Genomic DNA, 21,260 nt, shown 5'->3' with positions numbered 1-21,260 from the left:
CCTAGTAGCCGCTTCCATGGGTGCAGTGCGCGCATGACCTATGAAGGGGAACGCTGCAGTTCTGTACCCGATACTGAAGATCGACAAATTCACATTCCATAACGTCGCACATTCGTCTGAGCATCTGTTTTAGATCTTCCACTCTGCTCCTAAATAGAGGATCGCGATCCACCCCTGGAACGATGCTACATATAGACAGCTTAGCCTGGACCCCGCGTACGATGCTAGTTGCCTTCACCAGACTAGCTATCCGCCGAAAGGAGTAGAAAGTGCACTCAGAACATCAGCGACAAGTGTCATTTATGCCGACATGTGTCACTTTATGCAGCCGGTGGCACCCAGTGCGCTCGATAGCTGCCGGCAGGTCCTGTTCCACATCACGAACGAGCCCCCGGCTAACATACCGAGTGCACGCTGGCATTCTTTCCCGTCTTTCCTGCTTTTTCTTTGAGGGGCTCTATCACCTAACATTGGAGCTTTAAATGACAAACATACCCACCCTCTGCACTTGTCCGGATTGTGCAGGAACATCAGCAGCTGGCCCAACAGGAGAGGCATCCCGTTCTGGCTCAGAGTTATCATCAACACTGGGTAGCACCTCGTACCTTTTGCTAAGTCGTAGGGAGCCAGCCGCGTGACGTGATCCCTCTTTCGCCTTTCGTCTAGTGGCATGCGGACCCACCACTGCCTGCCACCCACTCTCGAGTGAGGACGGGCAGGTCAGATTTACGAAGCACAAGATGCAGCTACACCCGGGCCACCAGGGGCTTCCAAAGGCACTGAACGTGTCGCAGATCTCGTTCCCAGCGCCACGATGCCACGGCAAATTTGAACTTTTGCCAGAAGCATGTCGATCGTAGCCATCGCAGATTCCAGCTGTTTATGGATAGCAGCCAATTCTCCTTGTGTCCGCTCGCAGCAAACACAGTTCCTAGCCATATCGTAGTGTCTAAAACATATATATATCTGAAATATCGCTACTGAGTTTGGAGTGCACTCAAAATAGAGCGAGGAAAATAAAGAAACACTAAAAAGTGCTTTAAAGATTTCTCACTATGCCCTGAGACGGCAAACTCTTAAACACGAACAAATTTCCCTAATCCCTAAGGAAGTGGAGGTATCTACAGTTACCTGTTAACTAGAAAGTCTGCTTACACGAAAGCTACTGCACGAGATAAGTATACAAACTACAATGAACTTGTGTGAACTATATACTATGTACCAGCGGGTGTTTAAATACAGTGCTGTGACGTGACGGTCTGACGGCGGGAAAATTACACTAGGAAGTCTCCATATACAAGGGCATGCACGCAAAAACAAAAACTTGAAGTAATTTGCTAACCGCTAGTGTACACAGTAAAGTAGACAAGTAGAGTTCATTGTTCTCCAGAAGCACGTGAAAGGAACAGAAACTAAACTAAATTACTGTGTATCAGGCAAATGCTGCTTCTGCTACCACTTCACCTTAACTTCTTCTTATTACAAAATTTACTTCGGCACTCTTCGCTACGCGTCATTGTCTGAATATTCCTTCAAAATATGTAACCCTTCCCTGTCGTGGTAACCGTTGTCCCACAAACGAAATTGAATGCCTCTCACAACTTTTCCTCTTTAAACTATCTTCCTCCTTTTATAACAGTTACAAAACACATATAATAATTTAATCTAACTGGCATAGTTCTTGATGTGATTAATCTTAAACTTTTGAATGCATAAATTCAACATATTAACATTATACAGACTTTCACTAAAAGGAATACATTTACAAACAAATTTTGTACGTTGGGATACATTGGTTCGCATATTACGTTAATATTAACAGTTCTGGAAATTTAGATATTCTATAACTCTACATTGGAACGACGTCCATTACTAAAGGAGTGAGCACTGTGAAATTCACGTACAGAAATTACGATGTCCATTATTAAACAGTGAGCACTGTCAGATTCACGTACAGAAATTACATAGCACGGAAATATCTTTCATATATTGTGCCCATTACACACAGATATCTGCATTATCTTTTATAGTACTTTCTGAATACGTCTAATTTTTTGTCTGGGAGTCTCTCTAGTCTATGAAACATGTATCAGAGTGATGCTCGTTTTAGCGAGTTGGAGGGTGTTTCATTGTGGAAATACAGTAAATTTGTCATAGGTAGCTGTTGTTTACTTTATTCTGTGCTGTTTATAAGAAAAATAATTTTACTCTCATGTGTTAGTTTTTCTATTGTGATTTCCATGTTTAAGGTGTCCTATAAAAATCAGTATGTAGTGAATCAATTTTATGAGTTGTTCATCTACTAAGCAAGCGATATCATCCGTCTATCTGATCCAGAATAATGTTTTTGTATTCTTTGGGAAATGATCATGAAAACGTAGTGTTCAACATACTTGAATCAGAACGTTATCTGTGCCTACGAAGCTAGGAAATCAGATGGCAACCGTTAAACCTATTACAAAATGAATTGTGGAATACAAGGTAGCTTTGCCCTTTAATTAGTTTTGCCACTCTGGATGTTGCAATAACATGTTCTAAATGAAGTATGTTGTATACTATCTAATTTTGTTGTATAATAGTACACTCAGTTGGTATGTTGGAACACTACGAGAGGTCTTCAAGAGATAAGTTAGACATCGTGGAAGTCCATGTTATTTTTATTAAATGCTGCAAAACATTTCAAAACGACACAGATACATCAGACAATTTTCAACGTGGTATCCAAGATTGCGCTAAGAACAATAGGAGCGACTGACGAGTCATTCAATTTCTCGACACAAGGAGCCATTTTAGAACCAATACGTGAGTGCCCTCGTCGTTGAAAACTCTGCAACTGCTGCCGCTAATCGGTTTGTCAACTGCTAGGACATTTTCGCTTGTCGATGTAGACTGCCATCCTTCCTGACCAACGTCACCCACAAATCACTGGGACCAGTCTGCTGAGACTGAATGTGACATTCCATTTGGCCCATGCTTCATGAGCATTGCTTGGTGAGTAGATGAATAGTTTAGGCAATTTTTCGTCAAGATTAGTACTGCACCAGGTACTTCACTTTGGAATACATTTCCAGTTATTGCTTCACTAACACACTGTTGTGGACCTCGTATCCTTACTACGACAGAACTCTGTTTGCAGGAAAACAGAACATACACTCTCTTCTAACATTTTTGCTTCTCCTCTTGGCCGGCCGCTGTGGCCGAATGGTTCTAGGGGCTTGCGTCTAGAACCGCGCAACGCTACGGTCGCAGGTCGAATCCTGCCTCTGGCATGGATGTGTGTGATGTCCTTAAGTCAGTTAGGTTTACGTAGTTCTAAGTTCTAGGGGACTGGTGACCTCGAATATTAAGTCTCATAGTGCTCAGAGCCATTTGAAATATTTTGAACTCCTCTTGCTTAACGGTGCTACAGTGTGGCGACATGCGTAATTTAGTTTACAAAGTCCCTTTGTACACTGTAGTTAGTAAGCGAGAATTGCTTCTTTTATGGAGTTCTTTTCCGTTTCATGTACTACATTGGTGGTTTAACAGTCTGGTATTTTTTGTGGTTCTGTTCTCCATGACTTTATTGTTGAGTGACCTGCAAGCTTGTATGTGAGGTCCTTTCTAATGTTAATTACGTGTCGTACTTTGATGTTTGGGTTCTGAATTTATGCTTAGCGTCAGATGTTAGGACTAGTGAACATTTTCTTTGTCATTTCATATCTCTGTGTAAAAGTTGGATGTCTGTTAAGTGCTTTTCAATTTTCCTGGAATTTGTTAGTTGGGTATGGTTTGAACGTTGTAAAATTGTTTTGAGATTTGAATTATTGTGTTTTTTCAGTGACCGGACATACTACTGTGTTCTCCAAGTTTGATTAAGAATTAATGAGATTCTGTAATTATTCCTCATTGTTTTATGTTATAGATTTTATGTTTATGTTGTTTCTGTGACACTGTGATGTCTATTAATACATTAAGCCAGGTTCGGTATGGTGCCTGAATTTTCATCAAAGAGGGAACACTTCCTACCCTGTGAATACGCCTGTGTTATTAGGCTGGTTAAAGACATGCAGCTTTATGTTTCACTCCAAGCACTGGCATTTTGCGAGTTTCCTTGGCAATGTTTACTCGGAAACTGGTCCAGATTGATGGATAGGATGTGACACTCGTCTCCCCTGCCTGTCGATTACAATCTTCATACGGCTGCTGTATTCATGCCGTGTTACATGGTGGCGAATGGTACAAAACTGGTCTGTATGATACATATAGCAGCTCATTTTGAAAACATATATATTGTGAAACTATATCCACGGTGTGATCATGGGCTCATCCAAATACGACTTCTCGAATCTCTTAAGTGTCCATGCCGAAACATATTATTGTGTTAATTTCACACAACTTTCCGGCACATACACAACACAACAATGCCATGATTTACATCAACTTTTGTGGGTCACACGATCGTAGAGTGTCAGTTCTACACTATTTACACCGCTGGACAGAAAGCAGTGTGTTATTTTTGACAGTTCACAAATATTTGCCCGACGGGGTAATCAAGCAACATTCTTTGCTGCAGTATGGGTACAGTGACTTGTATGATCGTATTTCATTATGGATCACAAGCAGATATCTGCGATATTATTTGTCTGCTTATGGGGTAACGTAAGGCGTTATCCCCGTGTACAGTGTTTGAATTAAGTTAGGCCGTCTATTATTGGTTCCTCATAGCAACCATGTGATCGAATCAAATTGTTGGTTAAAGAAAGGTGGGATAAATTTGTCCTTAAGACATGCTATCCAGCCAGTGGTTGCATCTCAAATTTTTGGTGCGCAACTTCTATTTCTAAACCTCTTAACCATCGACCATATGTCAGTCATTTAGCGATGCAGAACACAACATCAAAGCGTCATTATTGCATTGTTACTAAAATCGATTCACTGTACCGTCGACGTGTTTGCATTTCCAGTACAATTACTCCCTTAGTAGCTGACTAAATTCTCGCAATGACTGTCTGATTACATCAAGAGCCTGAAAGTATCGCCATGCCATTGGTTGCCTACTGTCGGGTTGGTGATCAGTTTTCCGTGGAATGGCTGCTGAAGCTGCTTTTTGCAGTGCTTTTATAATCCTGGCATCCTGATACATACTTGTTAACCGTCACCATCGTGCCTGTGAAAGACAGCAGCCATACTTGTGTGGAGTAATACTATGCGGAACGAATACTGTCACGAGATGGACGGCTAATGTATTCCTATGCACTGAACACAATGCCTATAGCAGCGACTGCGCTAACGAACTTTTAGAACTTCCGACAACTCATCGCTTTATGCGACAAGAAATGTGACATGTTCCATCGAAGAACAATAAACAGTACAGCGTCACTGGTCTACACTTTCGTCTATGGAATATAACTGCTACGTATCCATCACAATACTCCATAAACAACGTCTAATGTTCCGTAGATTCTGATGAACGCCGCTTGCATCAATGGACTCATTGGAAACACAATGCTGAGTATTACAAATGGCAAAATAGGTGTGATCTGTGTGATTTATTGATTAGAATGCAAAATGGTACGTTTAAATAACAAATAATAAAGCCACATACAGTACTGTACGCTAAATTGTTACCTACATACATATTTTTACATACTGGTATTTCTCGATTTTATGTAAACTGACATCACCTCGCCAAGAGTCCTTTTCTTCTTCTGCGGCTCTACATTTCATGTTGAATCTTGGCGTCTTTGACTATCTACTTCCATCCTTCCCGGCCCCTTACTAGAATTTTTCAATTCATGCAACCCGCTTTCCGAAGGTGTTCTATGACTCGGTCCTCCCATTCAGTTTTCTGTCGACCACATCTTCTCAATCCACTTGACTTTCCTTGTAAAACTTTTTTAGACATTCCTCATCATTCATCCGTACCACATGTAAAGCCCATCTCAGCCTGTATGACTTCAAAATTCTTGTAATAGGGAGATTTTTGTAGATGGCGTACCACTCTCAGTTGTATCTCCTCTTCCATATTTCCCTTTCGCAATCTGGGCCCTTGATTCTCCTGAGCATCCTTCTATCTAATGTATCCAACAATGTGTCCTTTGTTTTCAGAGCCCACACTTCAGAGGCCCATGTAAGCACTGGTCCGATCAGTGTTTTGTAGACGGTTAGTTATGTGTTTCTAGTCGGCAACCTGGAAAATGAAGCTTTGTTAAAACGAAATAAACTTTATTGGTTGCAATTAGTCTCTGCTTTCTCTCGTAGAAGCTATCATTTGGACTAATTAAATCGAACCCAGGTATTTGAAATGATCGACTCTTTCAAAGGTATGGCTACCCATCGTTATGTCGGCTCAAATGTTCTCACTGTGTGTTTTCCCAGCAGGTGGGTATTGTGTTTTCTGCTCGTTGATATTTAGTTCTACATTCCTGTCGACCCGTTCAAAAGCGGTGAATGTCTCTTCCACTGTCGTCAGAGTTCTTGCTACTACGTCGAAATCGTCTGCACAGATTTAGGAAATATCGTTCCCCTATTAAAGATATTTGATTCTCTCATCACCTTCTCCAAGGCGGCATTAAACAAGAGGCATGCCAGTGCATCACCTTGCCTTAGTCCGTTTTTAATTTCCGAAGTAGTGGACAACATTACGCTAGTTTACGTTCCTCTCGTAATCGTTCTTCGTGTCCTTATCAGTTTTTTAATGTCAAATTCACCTATAAGATTGACATAGTTGCTCTCTGTCTGTGCTATGGTAATCTGCTTTAAAATCCTCCTCCTCTTAGCGTATAATTTGGCCCTTCTAATCCTTTATGAAAGTTGTTCCGCCCCTGAAAGGTCTGTGCCTTATTTAGCTCTCTATAAAATTTCATTGCCTCGTTTCCACTTCCCAGAATCTACATTTCTTTATTATTTGCTTCCATCCACTCCCTTCTTCACGTTTGATGCGTCCTTTTTTTCGATTCTCTTCCATTATCCTTCCAGTACAGTATCGTTATAATATCCTTCTGTATGCTTCTGTTTTTTAATTAGCTACTATTTCACTTTCGGTATCGAGCCACGAGGTTGTTGTTTACCTTACGTTTTTCTGACTTACTTCGCTTGCTGCTGTCTACACTGTCTTTTTTACCTTTTCCCGTTGATCTCCAGTGTTGTTACATTCTCCAGCGTTTCCAAGGGTCTGAATTGTTCTCTCCTGGTATCGTTCCATAACTTCATCTGGTTCTAAATCTGTCATGTTATATTTCTGCGTCCTGGGTCAGGTTCCTTTCAGTGTGTTAGACACTCTTACCCTCATTCTCGCCCAAATTAGGAAGTGATCCGTGTTTAATTTGAACCTCTTAAACTCGTTGCATCGAATAAGGCTGACTTGTGCCTTGCATCTCTTAGTGCATGGTCGTCTGATTTAATGTGTTTCCATCTGGCGCCGTCAGTGTTCCATTATGTATTTCCTTGCGTGGGAACAATGTGGAGCCTACCAACATGTTTCTAGATGTTGCAAATGATATCAACCTTGTCCCGTTGTTATTCTTTACGACGTGTTTACTATACATACTGACAGTTGGTCTTTAGACCTCTTCTCTTGCCACTTGGGCATTTAGGTCTCCTGCTAGAATTTTTATATCATGCCCTTGGCATTCATCATGTGCTCTTTCGAGAGAAATCTTCTTTCTACTCATCGTCTGAAACTTTCTGTCCAGGCAGTACTGCCACAGACACCAGGTGGCGCCAGTAGACGGCAGAACTGTGTAAAGGTACGTTGTTTACAGCTCTGTTCAGTTGTAGTTCCTTTTTATTTATTTGTTTAACCTGATCAGATTATGGCCATCAGTCCCTCTCTTACATCGGACCAGTGATCCACACATGCAGCGTTTTACACTTCATGGTTACATCATGAAAGTAGTATGAATAAGAAAAATAGATCAATCTAGAGACCATTTGAATAAAGAGTAATGACTAAGACCTAATGAAGTAAATACTGGCAGCATTTTTACAACACCTACTATACATAAAATTTATGACAAAGGCAATAATAACAAAGGTAAAAGAAAAAATGAAATATTAATGGTAAACATAAGAAAAACTGGCAGTAGTAATGAAGATTTGTGCAGACGTACATTAATATATTGGTATATAAAGTAGAAGTTTACGGGTATAGCCAGTTTCGGGAAAGGTAGATTTAAGGAGAGCGAATCAGTTAAGAAGAAACTGGGAACTGAGGAAGATCTAGTAGGAAAGAAGAAAGTAATGAGGTGAAGTACATTCACGTACAGAGGAAGACATTACTGTTTCTTAAGTAGATACGTCATTAACTATTTTTTGAAGCCGGACATGATCTTAAGTTCTCTAATACAACGAGGGAGATTATTCCCGTCTCGGGTTCCTGCTGCTGTTAAGGACTTCGAGAAGGTGCCTGAACAATGTATCGGCACCGAGAGAATTTTACTCGTATTATGATGGGAACATGTGTTTCTGTCATGTTGTTAAGGCATGAGCTTCAAGGACGAGGAGGGAGACGAGGGCCAGTGTACATTTATAGGGTAGTAGATGAGACAGAGTGTACGGCAATCTCTGCGTTTGCCTGCACGCAAGCCACGACAGTTGTGCATATGGTGGTGAAATGTGATCAAAACGTCGAACGTCACAGATATATCCGACGCAGACTTCATGACCGGTTCCAGAGGTCGCGAATTTTCCTCAGAGAGACCTTGTAGGATAATATCGCTGTAGTCAATGATTGAGAGTATAAGCGTTCGTACTAATTTCTTTTTCAGATCGAAAGGGAAAAGTTTTTTATATTTTTGTAGGGCATGAAGGGATGCTGATGTTAGTGCACACTGCAGTTACATGCTCTGTCCAATTTAAATTTTCATCTATTATTACTCCCAAACTCTTTGCTGAGGGAGAGAACTTGATATTTGCTCCATTTCGGATTAGAGAGTGTATGGATTCCCGATGTTTTGGGCTAATGAGCTTCGAGTGACCAACAAGTACTGCTTGAGTTTTAGATGGGTTGAGTTTTAGTCCTATGTTCTGTGCCCATTCTGATAGTGCATCGAGATCAGTGTTGAAATTTTCAATAGCTTTCTTAAGATTGATTGGTTTTGCACTTAGACAACTGAAGGTCATCATCATACATATTATATTGCAATAGGTCAGAACTGATGACACATCATTGACATACAGAGAGAGGAGTATAGGACCTAATACTGAGACTTTGGGAACGCTTGACACTACCTGCCACCACTCTGATTTTATATTCCCGGACAGGACGCGTTGCTGATGAGACATCATGTATGAGCGAAACTATTGTACTGCACTTGGTGCGAAAATTATACCGCCAGGTTTGGCAAGTAAGACGTCGAAGTCGACAGTCCCTTTCTGTTATAGAGGGCAGTAGTGGATCAATAATGCGTTTTACCATCTGGATAGTGATGCCATCATGTCCAGTAGATGCTGATCTAATCCCCATGATGGCTTTCTTGACAGTAATGCCAGTGACGTTCTGTAGATAGAATTTTTCTGTGCTACAGTCATTCATCCCCATGAAGTAATCAATGATTCTGTGTTTTTTTTGTTGCGATTCAATTGTTGTTGTAGGTTATGTGAAGAATCTTTTTAGTTCTTCAGCTGGGACGATAGGATTTTCTGCAACTTTAATTTGCCTAAATCGAGACTACGAAGATCTTTCCACAGGATAGCTGGTCTACGTCTATTGTCAGTTAACGTACGAACATGCCTGAGCTTAACGTAGCTGGGACGATGGGATTTTCTGCAAATTTTATTTTGCCAAAATCGAGACTACGGAGATCTTTCCACAGGATAGCTGGTCTACGTCTACTGTCAGTTAACGTACAAACATGCCTGAGCTTAACGTAGCTGGGACGATGGGATTTTCTGCAACTTTTATTTTGCCTAAATCGAGACTACAGAGATCTTTCCACAGGATAGCTGGTCTACGTCTATTGTCAGTTAACGTACGAACATGCCTGAGCTTAACGTTTCTCACCGCTGGACTGACTATGTTTCGTTTCTGCCTGTATGCAGCATGATTTTCAGGTATAGGGTGTATCTCGTACGCTCGATGTGCAGCATCTGTTAGATTCATGAGCTGTTTTAGTTCATCAGTCAGCTAGGGTGTAGGTTTTCTTTTTACTTTTCTTGTCTTTCATGCAACATATTTGCCATATAGTTGAGTAATTTTGTTAGTGAAATCCTGGAGTTTTTCGTTTATGTACTTGACGGAAGTAGAGGTCATCGCCCAAACTATTTCTTGTGCCTCAGTTTCGAGTTCAGGCAAATTTATGCATTTGAATTCTCGGTATGTAGATAGTTTTGGTTTCTTTCTAGGACATTCTAGTGAATACGCCATGAAAATAATAACATGGGCAGACAAGTGTGAAGGTAAGACACACCGCGAAGGAATGTAACACTCGCTCCTAGAAGACAGCAGTGTCCGACATACATCAAAGAAACTGAAGATTTCCATTAGCAGAGTTGCCAGGTCCATACACTGGCACCGAGATACAGGTTCTTATGATCACCATCATCGCTAAGAAGTACCCAGTTTAATATCAGAGCGCATAAATCCTGTTTGATAGTGACGGTGAACGTAATAGATTCAAAATTGTCCTTCAATATAGTATTGAACCGAGCACTACTTGAACTGAGAGCAACCTGAACTGAGCACAACTTGGGATACATCAGTGAGTGAATGAACGGTAACATGGAATTTGCCAGGAAACAGCCTCTTGGGTTATATAGCAGCAGTGGAACCATTGTCGCACTCTGTTCAAAAGACGAAAAGATTTAAAGAGCTACGACACACTAGTAGTGGACAGCAGGCGACTGGGAAAGACTCTTATTAACTGATGGAACCAAGTTCGAAATATTTTGAAGTAAAAGCCTTAAATTCGTACGCCGTTTACTCCATGAACGCTTGAATCGTCAGTGTGTAAACCCAACTGTAAAGTACAGGGAGAGTCCTGTGGTTGTTCGAGATCTTTTGGATGGAATAAAATAGGAGATCTGGTGAAAGTAGATAGAAAAATGAAGCAAAGGGATTATATGGCATTCTTGAGCGACATGCCAAGATATCTAGTTTTCGTCTGATTGGGTTATGGTTTGTTCTGCAGCAAGATAACAACCCGAAGCGTTCATCTTGCTCGTGCAGAATTATGCAGTCTCTAGAGACCAAGAAAATTTAGAAAAGCTTGAAATGGTTCCCTAGCCTCTTGAGTGTAAGCCAATAGAGATACCGTGGGATGAGTGGGCCAGAAGGACCAGAAAACGGAGCATCATTGGTAGGTCGTACTTGTCTGAGGTCCTGCAGCCAAAAGGGAGACTAATTCTAAGTGAAACCCTAGAAAAATTGACCCATCACATTCCGACAGTATGCAAGACAGTGATTAAAGTGAAGTGTGGCTATTCTGAGAATCCAAAATTTAATATTTGCATTTAAGTGAGTACTTCTCGAACTTAAAACATTTAGAAATCAATAAAATGAAATTTTATGATTTGTGTACCTTACATAGTCTACAATGACTTGGTGTTTCCGAAGTTATGAATAAAAACTGGGGAAATCTCGTAATAACGTGACCAAAATCACAGTCTGTTGTTCATGGAGATTAAAGCAATTTGGACGAAAACCATAACCCATTTTACGAGTACAGAGGAGTGAAAGCAGGTCAGTGGCTTTACGGGAAAAGAACACATTAAAGCCAAAAGAGTGTTACATCAGAAGATATGAGACTAAGTAATCCACTTCAGTTACCTAGAATGTCGTGTACATGGCAAAAGCATCATAACGATTAATAGAAACGTTATAAACAAAACGAAGAAATGTACTCAAGCTAAATTCTTCAAAACGGTTGCAGTCCCTCCATGAAAGAGCTGTATTCAGGCACAGGAAATGAAGTTCCTGAGAAGCGTTAAGGGTTGCACAGTAGAAGACAGACTAAGTATTGCAGAAGGAAAGTATGCCTAAAAAATAACATTCTAGATTATAAAAGGAAATGGAAAGAACACTAGAAAGAATACAGAGCGAAACACTTTCTTTAGAGGCTAGAGGCTAGAAATTATGACGGTTCAGGAAGAACAGAAAGACAGACAGGACGAAGTACACCGAGAGCATGGGTACCGTGAAAGACAATTTTTCCTAATAGTTGAAGAGAAGAAGAAGAAGAAAAGAAGAGGAGGGAGAAGAAGTAATACACGCACGACGTCTTTGATCCATACCTCAACGTTTAGGGTATTGCGTGTAAACCGTGTTACACTGAACACAAAATTCGCTATTCACGTTCGAAAGACAACTGATTCGCCTACCATTTTGTAAGAGGTCCCTTCGGTATCTTGTTACTAGCTGACTAGTGCGTCAGAAAGATGCACAGCGTCCATCCAAAACATTCCGAGACTAGTTTTATTGCTACAGTAAATAACATACCTGAATGCTACCAAACCGGAGTGAGCAGGCAGTGATTGGCCGTAGTGTCACCATTCTTGTGGCACAAACCGCAGTGGGGTAACACCTCGGTATCAGGTGTTCAATACATTCTCTAGATCTCTTGAGGAAGAAGAAAGAGTGTGCTGTGTTCTTCCTGCATACTTTGACTCTCAAATAAAAGCAACGAGGTGTTGCTGCCTGCAGCGCTTTGTCTAAATGAAAAATGCGGACAGTACTTTTCTGTAACGGGTGAAGAGACTTGGTGATATAAGCAAGAATTTACCTTAAAACGACCAAGTCCGGAAATTCACACGAATGATCCACACTATGCAACGTAAGCGACATTAATACCGGTATGACCCCAGAGTTGAACGTCTCAATAAATAGCTTTTCTGAGAGTTTTATATGAATCAATGTACGTTCTGCGTGGGTTGTAATCAAGTACAAGGAGACTATGAGGGACACCGAACTTTTCAAATACCATCTTAACATTTCTTAATTTGTTTATTAATAAACTTTGGAACGTTTTGGGCCGGCGGAGTAGATATAAAAAGGAATTACGGTTCGAATGGATATATTTTGTTAGTTCATTCTAAAAACGGGTCGACTGGCTACTTGGTTCAAATGGTTCTGAGCACTATGGGACTCAACTGCTGTGGTCATCAGTCCCCTAGAATTTAGAACTACTTAAACCTAACTAACCTAAGGACATCACACACATCCATGCCCGAGGCAGGATTCGAACCTGCGACCGTAGCAGTCGCACGGTTCCGGACTACACGCCTAGAACCGCGAGACCACCGCGGCCGGCGACTGGCTACTTGATCTGACACTTGTCACAATACACGGACATCACGATTGAAAAACAGACATGTCCTACTACACGACGACAAGCAACTCCCCATCAAGCAAAAATAAATTTAGTTTTAGAAGTAGTACAGTGAATACACAGAACGCGTTCTTATAAGTTGGCTGTTACGCCCGAGACTAGATCCACCAAAATAAAGGAAGTTTAGAAAAAGAAAAATCAGCACATACTTACTCTTAATCATTAGGAATTGAACGAAAAACACAACACTTCTTTTATGATTGCACTGACACATGTTCAGAATTACACCTGATGGATGTAGTCGAAGATATGTTAGAATATCAGTAACAGCTCAGAGATGAATGGAATACATTAAATCGGGACTATATCAGGAGAGAGACACAAATCAGTATTTTGAACTGTGTTATCCTTTATTAACATAAGACTTGGATAGTAACAAAAATGAGGACAATAAGATCAGATCTTTGTAATTATTTACACCATTTCGTATTTATTAAATCTGAGGTAAACAAAGCGAATTTAATGCATAAACAATCAGTGTTGATAACTTAATCACTATTTTATGTACATAAACTCCTTCAGCCCATCCTTAAGACCTGAATGCGTCATCCATTTACCTCTATGGCGCAAAATAATGTGGTCTGCAACCTTCGTTAAAATGCCACTGGCTGCTGTTGACAGCCCATCAACAAGGTCTCCCGCACTGTCGTTCCCCTTGTTTCCCTCTAACCATGACTGGAGTTTCGAGTTGAGGTCATCGATCCAGATCCTCTGAACTGCAAGTTTATAGTGTCTGTGGCAGTAGTTACTACACTGACGACTGCTGTTGCTAGCCCATCTACAATATCTGCCACATTGGCGTTCACCCTTGTTTCCCTCTTGCCACGGTTGGTATTTTGATCTGATTTCATCAGTCCACTCCCTCTGAGTTGTAAGTCTCTGTTGTCTGTAACAGTAGTTATTACAGTACCGACTGCTGTTGATAGCCCATTAACAAGATCTTCCAAATTGGCGTTCACCCTTGTTTCTCTCTTGACATAATTGGAGTTTAGAGGTGACTTCATCAGTCCAGTTCCTCTGACTTGCAAGTCTATACTGTCTGTAGCACTAGTCACTAAATCGCCGACTGCTTTTGGTAGCCCATCACCAAGATCTCCTGCAATGACGTTCACCCTTGAATTCCTCTTGCCATGGTTGGAATTTCGATTTGATTTCATCAGTCCACTTCCTCTGAGTTGCAAGCCTATGTTGTCTGTAACTGTCGTTACTACACCACTGACTGCTGTTGACAGTCCGTCAACAAGATCTCCAACATTGGCGCTTACTCTTGATTGCTGTTTACCGCCTTTAATGTTACTTGCCGACTGCCACACACGGTCTCCTCCATGGAGAAATTTTTTGTAGCCAGTTGATCCACTGATCAGACTCTCGACTGTTGGTGATACATCATCAATGACAGCAGGTGGGTTGACATCCAACATAGCCTCTCTGTCAGTAGCTCTTGATTCCCTCGCATGTTCTGTCTGTACTAGCCCAATTATGACAGACACGACAAGAGGTGCCACCAGCCATATCTGCAACATATAATCTTAGATAAATACTACATATCTGACTGTGGTTACTTATGTTACATACAATAGGTGTCTTTATATAGGACTCATGAGGCTGCACAATTTTTTTCTACATAGAAGTCAGAGGTCCATAAAAACAGATTACGACAGTATACACATATTTGTGTTCTAGGGACATCATTCAAAATTATGCAATTATTACATTAAATCTTCACAATGTGTCCAACCCAACTAAATCTGATATGTTTTTTCTTCAACTATTTTATTCATCTTTTTCTGTTTGATTTTCATTGACTTGTTAATTATGTGCAGGCTGATTGTGATGTGTTCAAACAGAATATTTAATGTAAGGGCATAAATTACTAATGAGTGTAGAATTCAACTTTAACGACAGGAAATGTCACACAAGTTAAAACAATTCGGGCTGTTATGCCGTGATCGGATATATTTCGTGCGGTAACCCAATGTGCAAAGGACATCTTCAAGAGGGCGGTAGTGCTGTTGAAAGCCCAGTCTACAACTGGCTCGCAAGTGACTGACTGCCGCACAGAGAGGTATGACGTCACATGTTTTGGAAACTCGGGCGCAATAGGTCGTTATTGCGTTTACTATTATTACTACCTTATCATAAAATACTAGTATACAACTTCGTCAACCAGGAAAGCCAGTTACTTTCAAATCGTACCCCGTCTGATTAAAATTACTGTTTTCAGAACTGCATGGCATCCAGTAAATCCGTGCTTTTTCAAGCAGTTTGCGAGCATCCTTAGTCGATTGTAGGTGTTCATGTGTCTTTGGGGAGGGCTTGTTTCTTACAACGATATTCCATATTGTGAAGATCTTTTCTGTGGGGTCAGTAACTTCTTTCATGAACCGCAGGTAATCCTGGAAACTTGTAGATGTATGTACATTGATATGGTCACTTTATCTCTGTGTACAAGTATCCATTCTTCCGCAACACATTGGTGAGATCTTCTAATTCAGAATCGAGTAACTTCTTTTCACAGATGTTCCTCGTTCTAATCGCTAACGTTTTTGTAGCTCTTCGCATTAGTCATGGGCAGTGATTGAAATCCCGACATAGGTAACGGTCCGTTTTCGTGCATTTTCGGTATACGGCGTGGCTGTAAGGCTACCGTGATCTGCCTTGAAGGGTACAATCTATTCACAACCTTTTCCATACTGAATTATATCTTTGTATTAATTCCAATGAGGTATTCATTTAAGCCACCTAGCTTCTCTTTGCCAGTTTCCCACGACAGAAACGAAACATCCACTTAACGACGCCATACATTCCTACACCTTATTGGGAGTTCCTAATGCTTGTTCCCCGGATTTACCACGAAGGAATTCGCTATCAGCAAGATGAAGGGGCTCCTCGTAGTCAAGCCAACAGTTTCATCGTTGCATGTACAATAAGTGGTCGTGAGAAAATATTCAAACAGTTCCACAATATCAGCAGGAAACAAGCCAACTGAACTGCTGCTACACCTCGTTAAGCGAAAGCACGGTATACAGTGATACCAATTCATACCTAACTAGATAGAATACTATGCCACTTAATTTATGGTTCATGAGTGAAATCTTGATATAAAAGTCCAATCGGCTCATATGCGACCTTTTTTATCAATAACACGTCAATCGAATGTGGGAGCGAATCAATATCATGCACCGTAGATCTCAGAAGAAAGCCCTTTTATGAATTTTCTGCAACTCCTAATGTCTTGGTGATAACGGAATCGAATTGAACGGTTCTTTCTGTGCGATAGTTTCGATTGTTAAGGTTTTTATCAACTTCGCAACAGGTCTAAGAACTTTGTCAACGAGATCGCTGTTCAGCTTCCTACATGTAGGTGGAATATTATCAACAGCCGAGCTATGGACGCAACGTAATATGTGAACATGCTGTCATACATAGGACGCCAGTAACCGAATGATCCAAGAGAAACATTAAAATCTGGCAGTGGAGTGTATCTTCAACATAGAAGTCGTACCGGTACCAAATAGCGTCACAGAATTGGTGGATAACTTCACTTTGAGCAAGCTACTGTCCTTACATGAAAGGCAGGAAATGAAAGAATAGATTAGGAGTCCTACAAATCTCCACATAGCAACACAGATCGAGTATTCTGCAGCCAAGACTCTCTGACAGTCTTGGCTGCAGATTTCTAGATCTTTGTTACCGTGTGGGGACTTGTAGGAATCCCCTTCTGCACTACACAAAGGAAGCAGCTACTCAGGTAGCAGAATAATTGTGGATTGCGCAGGAGGATTTTTCAGGCTAGACAGTAGTATGAGGTGCAACGATGAACATTCGCCAGTCGATATGAGTCAAACGACGTTCAGAAGAAAGACACCTCGACGGGCGTAATTTTGTTAGTAAACTGTCGATGTATACGGAAGAAAGTTCTCGAATTTACTGGCTCCAATACTGTTCTCGCACTCAAATTATTTTTGGGACCAAGAACTGATTGAAAACCTAAGGGAAAAGCTTTGAGCTATTCAGCGAATCGTGTAACGTATGTCGGAAAGACAGATTAGACCACAAAGGAGTGGGAGTGGTCATTGCAGTCGACAAGAACATTGTCTCTTGTGAGTTAGAAGTCGTCCCGTCACGTATAACAGCTGCAAGTTGAACCAAGTTAATTCTTGGATGTTTCTATTGGCCAGCCGATTCTTTTGTGAATGTTCTGGAGTCATCCAAAGGAAGTCTAGGCTCAATAGCAAATCATGCAATACTAGTTGGAGGTGACTTTAACCTACCGAGTATTGCCTCGGATGTCTATGGATTCATTGCAAAGATAGACAGTCACGCGAAATACTTTTGAACACGTTTTCTGAAAACCATCTTGAGCAGCTAACTCGGAAGCCCACACGCAATGGAACTACCCTAGACATTGTAACTACAAATAGGCTCGACCTTATAGAAATGGGAATTAGCTATTATGATGTCATTATAGCAGTTATGATTGCGAAAGTTAATAAATCAGTCAAGAAGGATAGGAGAGTGTTTCTTCTAAACACAACATATAAGCAGTTATTAGTATCTCACATAGACGGCGAATTGGTATCTTATAGTTCCAGCAAGATGGATGCTCAGGAATTAGGGCTAAGTTTAACAAGAATGTAAGTCATGGTCTGAAGAATTATGTGCTTACTAAGAGGATAAAAATGGTAGAGACCCACCACGTTTAATAACGAAATTCGGAGGATGCTAAGGCAGCAGAGGCTGTTGTACACTCGGTTCAAGAGAGGACGCATAAATAACAAGCGAGGTTTAGTAGAGGTTCGTGCCTCCGTAAAGAGATCTATACGCGAAATATACAAAAAGTACCACCGTCACACGTTAGCAAAAGATCTGGCAGAGACCTCGAGGAAATTCTGGTTTTATGTAAAATTGCTAAGCGGGTCTAAGGCTTCCATTCCGTACCCTGTCACCAGTCTAATGTGGCAGCTGAAAACAGCAAAACTAAAGCCGAAGTTCTAAATTTCCCATTCAAGAAATCGTACAACATCCCGTCATTTGACCACCAGACAGACTCCCGTATGGACGACATAGTAATTAGAGCTCCTGGCGTACAGAAACAACTTTAAAATTTTAACGCAAATAAATCACGAGGTCCTGTAGGAATCCCAGTCCCACTTATACAAGAGTACTACGCGGCATTCTCCGTTTACGTAGCTTGCACTAATCGTGAATCTCTCGCCCAGCATAAAGTTCCAAGAGACTGGAAAACGGGACAAGTGGCTCCAGTATATAAGAAGGGGAACATAACGGACCCGCAATATTACGGACCATTATCCTTCTGTTCGCTGCAGAATCCGAGAACATATCTTCAGTTCGAGTATAATAAACTTTTCTGTCCACGAATGAGCATGGTTTTAGAAAGATTCGCTCGTGCGAAACTCAGCTTGTCCTTTTCTCACATGATATACTGAGAACTATGGATGAAAAGCAACAGGAAGATTCCACATTTCTAGATTTCTGGAAAGCATTTGACAGGGTACACCGTTGCCGGCTGTTAACTAAAGTACGAGCATATGAAATAATTTCGCAGATATATGAGTGGCTCGAAGTTTTCTTAAACAGTAGAACCCACTATGTTGTCCACGACAGCGAGTGCTATAAAATAAAAAGGTATTGCCAGGAGTGCCACAGGCAAGTGTGATAGGACCGCCTTTGTTTATTCATAAATTATTTTGGGACAGGATGGACAGGAATCTGCGGTTGTTTGCTGATGATGCCGCGCTGTACGGTAAGATGTGGAGGTTGAGTGACTGTAGGAAGATACAGGACGAATTAGACAAAGTTCCTAGTTGGTGTGATGAATGGCAGGTAACAAAAAACGTAAGTTTATGTGGATGGGTAGAAATATCTGGCCTTTAATGTTCGGATACAGTGCTTATAGTTTCCTGGTTGACACAGTGATGTGGTTTAAATATTAAGGCTAACGTTGCAAAGCTATATGAGATGGGACGAGCTTGTGAGAACTGTGCTAGGAAAGACGAATGGTCCACTTCGGTTTATTGGGTGACTTTCAGTATAGAGGGGTACACAAGCAAAGGAAATCGCATGTAGGAAGCTGGTGCGACCTATTCTACTACTCCAGTGTTTGGGATCCTTATGAAGACATCGAATCAATTCAGATGGGTGCTGCTAGATTTCTTGGCAGTAGGCTCGAACAACACGTAAGTGTTACGGGGATGCCTCAGGAACCAAATGCGTATCGCTGGAGGGAAGGCGACGTTCTTTTCGAGAAATGTAAGAGGTAAAATTTAGAGCACCGTCATTTGAAGTTGACTGGAGAGCGATTCTACAACCGCCAACATACATTGCGCGCAAGGGCCAAGAAGATGAGATACGAAAAATTAGAGCTCATACGAACACATACAGTCATTTTTCCCTCGCTCTATTTGCGAGTAGAACAGGAAACTAAATGACTAGTAGTGGTATAGGGTACACGACACCACGCATCGTAAGGTGTATCTATATAGAAGCACATGTAAATGTTACAGTGAATTGGTGCGGGAAGAAGTTAACAAGAACTTCTAATGATAGAAAAAGACTGGCTTCAGATACGGAGATACTTCTGTCAGAGGATTTCTAGCTCTTAGTACCAAACTGAAGGTTTGGATAATGATGGGAGTATGTCAAAGAGACTGTCACTAATGTCAAAATGTAAAGGAGAATAGTTCTTCGCCTGCCGCGGTGGCAGTGCGGTTCTCGGCGCTTCAGTCTGGAACCGCGTGACTGCTACGGTCGCAGGTTCGAATCCTGCCTCGGGAATGGATGGGTGTGATGTGCTTAGGTTAGTTAGGTTTAAGTAGTTCTGAGTTCTAGGGGACTGATGACCACAGATGTAAAGTCCCATAGTGCTCAGAGCCATTTTTCTCATTATGATGTTGATGAGAAATAAGAGTCAAAAATGATATATAGTGGTGAATGAGGGACCTGCTGGTGGAACTAAAGCCGTGAGGCTGACTTGAAAGTCCTGCCTGCTTATCTATGGTGGTAGAGCATCAGCCCGCCAGAGGCTGATTTGCAGCACTGCCCGCAACATAATTTTAGCTTGACAGGTCATTTGAGCAGTCAAAACATTACATTTGCGACAGTCAAGTGCTGTTGCACCAACCAGTGAACATACATCATCTGCAACATCCACCATGAAGCATAAATTAAAGTACTTTCTACTTCTACATTCAATAATTGCCCAAGTCAAAGTTTCGTGATTCTACGAGGGGTGTTGAATTAAGTAATACAATACGTTTTTCTTCTCAGCCAATTTTGGTCGAAAAAAATTGTGATTTGTTGTTTATCATCGTATATATGTAGCCTACAAAATGGCTTCTATAACGGAAGTGAGTTCCAAACTGAGAGCTGTCATTGACTTCCTTTAGGTGGAAAACCAGAGCATCGTGTATATTCATAGCGCTTGCACAGTATCTGCGGAGACCGGGCGGTGAACAAAAGCAGAGCGAGTGGTTGGTCGAGACATCTGTTATGTTCTAGGGGACTGATGACCTAAGATATTAAGTCCCATAGTGCTCAGAGCCAACCAAAAGTTCTTTTGAGGGGAACATATATCAAAGGATCTCTCTTTGTGTTACTCGGTAAGACTGTGCACGGAAGTAAGTTACCATAAGTACAGATAATAGAGGAAAAAGAATTTGTGCCTTTATGTAACATTTCCATTCTTACCTTCATGTGAAATTTTTGACTAGGCATGACTTGTGTCTCACGTGTCTTCTCGCACTGTTCAACAATTTTGAACTGGCGGTATATATAGCAGACTCTGAATATATTAGACTGAAGTCAAAGGAATGTGACTTGCGATATTGCGTGCAAGGAAAACTGCTAATGCCGATAACGTGTGGCTTTCTAGATTATCAGTAGCCCCCAGAAATTGATACTGATACACAGTACAAACTCAAGGACTCATTA

At 41.2% G+C, this 21,260-nt stretch overlaps 1 protein-coding gene across 1 annotated transcript; it reads right to left on the bottom strand.

The window, feature by feature from the left end:
• Window positions 1–13,677: 13,677 nt before the first annotated feature.
• On the bottom strand, window positions 13,678–21,060 carry LOC126278157 (uncharacterized). The gene is made up of 2 exons (XM_049978058.1): window positions 21,018–21,060; window positions 13,678–14,821 (listed from the first exon to the last, which is right to left on the bottom strand). Exons 1-2 carry the CDS (start codon window positions 21,042–21,044, stop codon window positions 13,973–13,975), a joined length of 876 nt encoding a protein of 291 aa, XP_049834015.1. The 5' UTR covers window positions 21,045–21,060; the 3' UTR covers window positions 13,678–13,972.
• Window positions 21,061–21,260: the final 200 nt, after the last annotated feature.

Source organism: Schistocerca gregaria, chromosome 6 (genome assembly GCF_023897955.1).
Source record: "Schistocerca gregaria isolate iqSchGreg1 chromosome 6, iqSchGreg1.2, whole genome shotgun sequence".
In the NCBI taxonomy this organism is placed as follows: Eukaryota; Metazoa; Arthropoda; class Insecta; order Orthoptera; family Acrididae; genus Schistocerca; species Schistocerca gregaria.
The sequence above is the reverse complement of the archived record's forward strand: the minus strand, read 5'-3'. Positions and strand labels throughout refer to the sequence as shown.